Here is an 8,356-nt window from a genome sequence, read left to right on the forward strand (position 1 = left end):
ATTATTTTTTAAACTCGCTTTGAAAAGATGCAACCCAACAGAGGGGAGAATGAGAGGAAGACGAGCACGTCTCCCATTGAAGTTATTTTTAGGCCAAATCATCCTTTGCCCAACACACACACACACACACCACCTCCCGCTATGCATACAAACCACAGGCCAACAAAGGGGAGGGGCCAACAAAGAAGGGGAGGGGCCATCCTAGAGCATGAGGACTCCATCACAAACATGCAACTACTCGTCAGAAGATCAAAACAATAGCTGAGACAGAGCAATATTTGGCACTTTGTTTGGCTTTTCTTTTAGACATTGCAGCAATTCTCAGACCAGTCATGGTGCATTTGTATATACATGGCCAAGACTTCCGAATACAAGTACACTATATCTACACCTATACCCAAGGTCGGCCATCACACTGAGCAGTGGTTGGTATTTGATATACTTGTCCCGGAAGGCCTGGTCCATGTACAGATCAAAGGTACAGCCTACTTCTATGACCAGCACCTCCCTGTGGCTGGTGTCAACAAAAACAACATCCGGTGTATTTGGTATGTTAGCAAAGACATCGTTGGTAAGGCCAAACTTATGGACACACAAACACACACGCACCAACTGAAGTTGGAACACTGTGTGGGTCTGAAGCTAGAGTTATGTCACCGTCTCTCAAGATTCAACTCGTCGCTGTTGGCTGCCTTGTGGCAGTACATGTTGTTTCACAAGTCGTGGCATTAGGGTCAACAGTTCTAAAAAAGGGTACAGAAGTTGTCCATTAACACTTTCAGTGCCCAGCAGGGGGCGCACATTTAGTGCTTGAATGCCCACCATCCACTTCAATGTTAGCATTAATATCGCCTAATCTATGTTTTAAATTATGGTTATGAGTCTAATCTGCCCGTCGCTTATCAATAACTCATTTCCAGTCAACATTGTCGAAGCGGATTGTTTTTTTATCGGTTCATTTCCGTTTTATAGCATTTTGAAAAGCCCTCGTTTTCAAGGGGGAAAAAAAGATTCAATGATAATCGCCCTGTACTGTAATATTCTAGAACGGTCATTTTTCAGCCTATTTATGAATCGTTTTCAAATAAACGCTAGATTATCGATAGTACATGTGTACGTGTGCACGCTGGTGCCGCGAGCTGAAAATCGATTCTCTCAGTTCCTGATCGCTCTTACAGTCAAACAGCCATATCACATATAGGGGAAAAGCTTATATCTCCGTGAAAACAGGTCTGATTATCCTAAGACTGGTAAAATAGATTCCTTACCTAAGATCAGATGGTAATCAAATGGATTATTCAAATTTCTGATCGCCATTCCAAAAATGGATCCTTTTATTGATCCAACGCGTATACTGTAAAACACATATTACACGCTGTGCTGAGGGTCCAGAATGAATCTGATCGGCTCCGGTTACATGCGTGAGAAGTCAAATGTGGATTCCGGAGTTTTTTTTTCTCATCCATTTTCATTGAGTCCAATCCAAAAGGGTGCATTACCATCTGGGAGACGATAGGGGGCACTTTTTTCACATCCAAGCGCCTGGCGGGGCAGGTTTACCAACGGTAGACTCGGTTGATGAAATATGAATTCAGATCGCTAATAAAAAGAATAAAACGAGAATTCTCGTGATGGGCATTCAGGGGGCGGGCTGATAACCAGAGATATCTCGTGATGGGCATTCAAAGTGTTAAAAAGGGAAACTACGCCCAATTTAAGAATTCATACATGTTATTCTGTTATTAGTATTACTAGTGAACATTAACAACTCTCTCCCAAACCCAAGAAGTAAATGGTAAATGGACTACGTTTATATAATAATAATTCATTACATTTATATAGCGCTTTTCTCAGACTCAAAGTGCTCCCCACAATGTAGGGTGGAAATTGTCTCCTTCACCACCACTGGTAGCACCCAACCATGGGCTATGCAGGCGCAATGGCGGTCATACACTGGCACCAGGCACACATCACACTACACAATGACTGAACGGCTCAGGAGACAGGGATTGATCAGCCAATTAAGGGGAAGGGATGATTAGGCCTTGATGTCAGAGACCTGATTGGGAATTTAGCCAGGAATGTCGGGGGAAACCCCTACTCTTTGCGATAGGCGTCCTGGGTTCTTTAACAAATCGTGTTTTTAACAAACGCTTTACACATTTACGGCTCACATTCACCTATTCACTCACACATTCACACACTGGTGGTGGAGGAGACCATGAAAGGTGCCAACCTGCTCATCGAGAGCAGTTAGAGGTTAAGTGTCTTGCTCAAGGAACCTTCTGAGTAACAGACGAGCACTATACCTCCTGCCTTACTGTCGCCCCTCGATGACTTGATATCATCAAGTACAAAGTCTAAACCTGCTCCATAGACGATGAATCGGGAGAGATGGTAAAGGTGACAGAGATACCCCTGAGTACATTTTCTGTTTCAAAACAGAGAACACTCCTATAGAATCTATAGCTATAGAATCAAGCTAATTTGAGTATAAAAACTAAAAGAAAACTTCTGTGGGTCTGGGACTCTGGGTCACACAAAATCAGTCACCCATTCCTTGTCAACGGAGCAGCTCCAGACTTTATACCTGATGACATCACAGGTTTGAGTCTTTCTTCTCTGGTTTCTGGCTTTATGAGAGAGCAGCTCATGTTCACAAATATTGATTGAACTTTCCTGGGCCGTGGAAATAACATATTGACATTGTTGGTGGTGTTCCCCTTTAACTACCACACTACCAAAGGGTTATCCCTTTCACTGCGACACGGCACAGGGTTAACCCTTTCACATCCACATACGGTTAACCCTTTCACTACCACACTACAGACAGTTAACCGTCTGTAGTGTGGTAGTGAAACGGTTAACCTTCTGTAGTGTGGTAGTGAAATGGTTCAAATACCCTATTAGGTGGGAAATAACTTTTTCATCTTGGAACTATACTTTATGTCCCTGCATATACAGTACTGTACGTCAACATTCCATTGCTCTCCGTTCCTGGAAAATGGCAGCATTTTGTTGCAGGATCATCCTACACTCAAACACAATAGACAGCCATACATAAAAATGTTACCCAATACGATACCACGATTTCTTTTAATAAATCACATTTCCCCCTCCCACAATTATGAAAATGTATCGTCATTGGATGGAGTAAGGGCTAAAGGCTTTGTTTTTGGTTCAATCAAGTCCCTTTCCTTCAGGCATTAAAGGGATAGTTCTGTTTTTTTTTTTTTTTAACCCTAGCCCTATTTGCTATTTAGCCTACCAATTTATGTTGCCGATTGATATAGTCCTTTCTCATCACAACTCGTGCAGTTTCTCATAGTAGCTCTGGCTAGTTAGCCACAAACCAATGCAAGGTCAATGGGGTCAAGCTTCTGTCTGTACAAGCTTAAGAGTAGATTTCAGTAGATTTCGGTTGTCCTGAATCAGCTTGTTCAGACAGGAGCTGGACCCCATTGACTTTGCATTGGTTTGTGACTAAACTCTACTAGCCAGAGCTAGTGTGAGCAACACAGCATGGACTGTGCTGAGAAAGAACTGTGGTGAGAAAGGACTCCACCGATCAACATCATCGTTGGTGTGAAGAGATCGGAGCGTCTGAGCGTCACTGAAGGAGAGATGGAAACATGCCCAGAACACACGTTGGAAAACAATCCAAATCATCTTAGTCAGTCCTCCACAACTACCACACGCTTCCTCCGATATTGTGGAGTCTTCTTTTCACCCGAGAGAGCAAAACACCTTCACTGGGAGAGCATAACATTCACGCCATCTCCCCTGGTCGCTATTGCAACGACCAGGAATCGTACCCGGGCCTAACAAAAATAATGGTTGGTTTCAGGTTGCCGACCGACCCTGCCGATTTAGGTGCGACCCAATATATTTTATGAGTTTTAAAAAAAAATTATATATAAAAAAAAAAAAAAAAAAAACGTTTATTTTTTTTTTTGAATAAAGTTTCATAGAAATCTTAGTCAAACATTTAGTATTATGGATATTAAACATGCTGGCAGAGTACATGCATCCATGTTGTTGTGAACATTTTAACCCTTTCACTGCCACACGACAGCCGGTTAACCCTTTCACTGTGACAATACAGAAGGTTAGCCCTTTACTATCACACAACCGACGGCGATGCTCCATCATTAGCATCATTAGCTCCGCATCCGCGGAGCTAATGATGCTAATGATGGAGCATCGCCGTCGGTTGTGTGATAGTAAAGGGCTAACCTTCTGTCGTGTGGCAGTGAAAGGGTTAATTAAATAAAGAAATTCCCTATCCATAGTCGCCGTGGGAAAGAATAAAAAAGAAAAAAAAAAAAAAAAAAATCCCTACCTACCCATGGCCAAACTGACAACCAACCTGAAACCAACTATTATTTTTGTTAGGCCCCAGCGGCTTCCCACCGGTGAACAGTAGCGACTGGTCTCTGAACACTGAGGTCCTCTACAGGAAGGCACAGAGCCGGCTGTTTTTTCTGAGACGGCTCAGGTCGTTTGACGTGTGCAGTGACATGCTGTACATGTTCTACCAGTCAGTGGTGGCAAGCATTGTTTTTTTATGCTGCAGTCTGCTGGGGAGGCAACATGTCAGCCAAGAACACCGGGCGGTTGGACAGGCTGGTAAAGAAGGCTGGTTCAGTCCTTGGCAGGAGTGTGGAACCACTGGGGGTTGTGGAGGAGAGGCGCACACGGAGTAAGCTGCAGGCCATCATGAGCAATGACAGCCACCCTCTCCACCACACACCCTGACAGGACGGAGGAGCAGTTGCAGTGGACGACTCGTATCACTGCGCTCGCGGACTGAACGGTTCAGGCTGTCCTTTGTCCGCACAGCCACAGGATATGACCCCCCCCCCCCCACGCCCCTCTCTCTCTCTCATGACCTGGGTGCGCCCGCACCCCCCCCCCCCCCCCCCCATTGGGACAATGTGCAATTCATTTTAAATTTGTATACTGTAATTTTTATATAGCAATTTTATTTTATTTGACTTAACACTGCAATAGTGCTCACCATTTATTTATTTAATTCATTATAACTTTGTACCTCAGCTCTGACCTTCATTGTTTGTTTGTTGTATTGGTTGTCCTTTTTTATTGCTCTCTATTGTCTATTGTCTGTTAACTGCCTGAGCTGTTACTGGATACCTGAATTTCCCCAAGGGGATTAATAAAGTATCTATCTATCTATCTATCTATTGTGTTTGCGTATAGGGACACCTGGCCAAGTCGGAGGAACCGCTGCATGAAAATGTAACCGCTGAAAATGTCAAATTGAGTGGTAGGCGAGTGTTTACACCTCTAGTCTACTCTACACTATCCAGACGCGCCCTGGAGTCAGTCTTATAGCAAATGTAATGGGACGGTGTTGTCCTACATAATGATTTAATTGAGGTGGTTAACACGTTCAGTGATAATGAGGGCCTCCAGACCACACCATGAGGCCCATGAGTGAGCGCTTAAGTGGAGCAGCAGCACGGCAACACACACACACACACAGAGACACAGACACACACCATAAGTGCTGGTTATTAATAAACATTATTTGTATAGCACCTTTCATACAGAAACTGCAGCTCAAAGTGCTTCACAACAGAAAAAAGACAGGCACAAAATGAGCAGATAAAGTGCAGACATATAAAATCAGTTTTTCACATTTAGGATCTAACATCCCAACAGGCCACCTTGTTTATGGTTTGATTATATTGCAGTTTTAAAATAGACAATAATAAAAAGAGTAAAATAGAATAGACAAGAGTAAAATAGTGCAATAAAATAGTAGAATAGAATAGACAGGGTAAAATGATGCAACAATAAAATAGTTCTGAACTACTGTTTAACAGTTTCTATATGTCAGTGTCCAACTCCCTTTTCTGTATCAAACACACACACACACATCCCTGTGGAGACCCATTCTACCGCATTAGCCATAAAATATCAATAATTGAGGGCATCATATTACTACTAATCCATTTCTGCAAACATTATACCATGGAGAGTAATTATAGAGCAGGTGTGGGGACTGGAGGCACTCTTGTGGACAAGACGTGGCCTGAGGCAATGACCCCAGTGTGTCTGTAGGTCAGCAGCGGTTTACAGGCACACAGACATGCCACTTCTACGATAGACTACTCATGCCAACCGCAATACTGTAAGGAACTATCTGCTACCGGCTGCCCTTGGGGGGAGGGACGACGGGATGGGTCAAGTGCAGAGACTCAATCTCATCGGCGACCCAAAACAATTGCATGTGTGTGTTCCTGTGTGTGTGCCGCCCATTGCATGCGTGTGTCACTGCGTGACAAATAAAGACTTCTTCAAAAGTCCAGTTATTATTATTATTATAATTATAATAACTGAGCTACCACAGGTGTATTGGCTGTATCAATACCCCCTGGGGATAATGCCAGTAATATCCGTTTGAAAATCCTACTGGTTACATTTGGTTCCAATACATAAACATGTGGCTATTTGAATACCATATCTAACCTTACACGACTTCATTCAATAAGAACTACACTTAGTGCAACGATATGCTGTGTCCAACTATATAATTATTAGAGGGCAATTCAAAGAAATGGGAACTTAATCTTTGAGTTAGCCTACTAATGCCTGCACCTGGTCATATTGTGGAAAAACAAGATCATTAATTATGAAATTACAACAAAGTAGACAGTGATGTCACAGCAAGTTAGAGCAACCACAGAGCGACTCCTATGGATTCCACAATGAACGACCCCAACTATGACCACAGGTGAGGTGAGCCACATCCATGATAGTGGCTTTGGAATAGTGTCTGTCCAAATATCAAAATGCTATCGCCAACGCCATGGTAAGTGCTGCTTCTAACCTAAAGTAAACAGTTACACTAATCTCCATTCTAGTCAAGTACTACACTTGCACTTAATCAACAATATGATGTGTCCAAAATATAGATTACCTTGTTGTTGAATAAGGAGGGCAAATCAAAGAACTGATATCTCTAAATTAGCCTACTGCTTCCAAATGCCAACAGCCAGCTAGGTGCTGTCAAAAAGCATAGCTATTATGTCAACAGTCCTGTTTGTATATAATTGTCCTTGCCTAAATGTTATTTGAAAGGCAAGACAACTTCACATCAACAGACGATACTGAAGATAACTCATTGGAACATAAAAGAAAAAAGTATTTGAATATCAGTTTATCCTACAGTGTTATGTCAGTAGGCTGGCTGTCATTCCACAGAAGTTGACAGAACGCTATGCTTTTGTAAAAAGGGCTTGCAGTGTACTTGGCAATACTACTACTATTACTGTATAACTGCATAAAAACAATCTAGACTACATCATTACATGATATAATACCATCAGTACAAAATATGATTTGAGATAATGCAGCTGATGATGGCTCTGGGTATTTCCCCCAACGACAGGTCCTTATAGATTCTGACTGGTGTCCGTTGTTGAGGCTACTGTATATCGTGGTGTGTGTGTGTGTGTGTGTGTGTGTGTGTGTGTGTGTGTGTGTGTGAGAGTGTGTGAGTGTGTGCGTGCGTGTGTCGATATATGACAATTATCCACAACCGTCTCAATTGGCATTCACAGCACAACAACAACACCGCACATCGCTTACCCGCTGGCATTCTTGCTGGGACTAATAATGTACCGCAGTTCCTCTCTCCTGTCGTGAGCAGCGGTTGGTTATCTTGGGTTAGTTAGCCTACATGTAGCTTCTCCGAAACCACCGTCACTCCTTCAGTTCTTCACATTGGAATGAGGATGTCGTCCAAACGACACTGTAAACATGCAATTACGCACAAGTATATTAGTCTGTCAGTGCTGACATTACGCGTCCTCGTTTGAGTCAGTTCAACGTGTGTGTGTGTGTGTGTGTAGTCTACTCCCGAGTCCCATATAATGTGAGAACCATAACACCTAGTTACAATCTGCACGTTGATCAACATTGTTTCTTTTTCGACCTTCAAAACAACATGATTCGCAACGTTTCAACTAGTCACCATAACGGATACACATTGTAGCGCACCGCGGTACATTCATCCCCGCGACACGGTGTGACATGAAAGCCGCATTGACGTTAAATACCTGTCTGTTCAACTGCGAGAGGAGAGATTAACCCCTAGAGATTACTGCTTCCTGTAATATAGGGCTGCTGAAGGGCAGGCGATAGATCGGACGGCCAGGGAGACACTGTTTACGTTTTTTTTTAAGTTGGTGGGAGTGGTTAAGGGTTCCGTCTTTAAAGTTGTTTCTCATTTAAATGTAATGTTATTGAGTCTCTTACTTGTAACAGAAATGTACTCTGAGATATGTGTCTGAAGACGCCTGTCACCAGAATTATATATGTTTTGGTG

The 8,356-nt window shown here is 42.8% G+C and overlaps 1 protein-coding gene across 1 annotated transcript in view; it reads right to left on the reverse strand.

Moving 5' to 3' along the window:
* Nucleotides 1-7,778, reverse strand: part of efr3a (EFR3 homolog A) — a 463,079-nt gene extending 455,301 nt beyond the window's left edge. The window contains exon 1 of the mRNA XM_084327782.1: nt 7,618-7,778. Within this exon, the coding sequence (XP_084183908.1) occupies nt 7,618-7,627 (10 nt within the window). The 5' untranslated portion in view covers nt 7,628-7,778. The remainder of the gene's footprint in view (nt 1-7,617) is intronic.
* Between the last annotated feature and the right edge of the window lie 578 nt (nt 7,779-8,356).

The sequence above is a fragment of the Notolepis coatsorum genome (genome assembly GCF_963971535.1).
Source record: "Notolepis coatsorum genome assembly, chromosome: 13".
Taxonomy (NCBI): Eukaryota; Metazoa; Chordata; class Actinopteri; order Aulopiformes; family Paralepididae; genus Notolepis; species Notolepis coatsorum.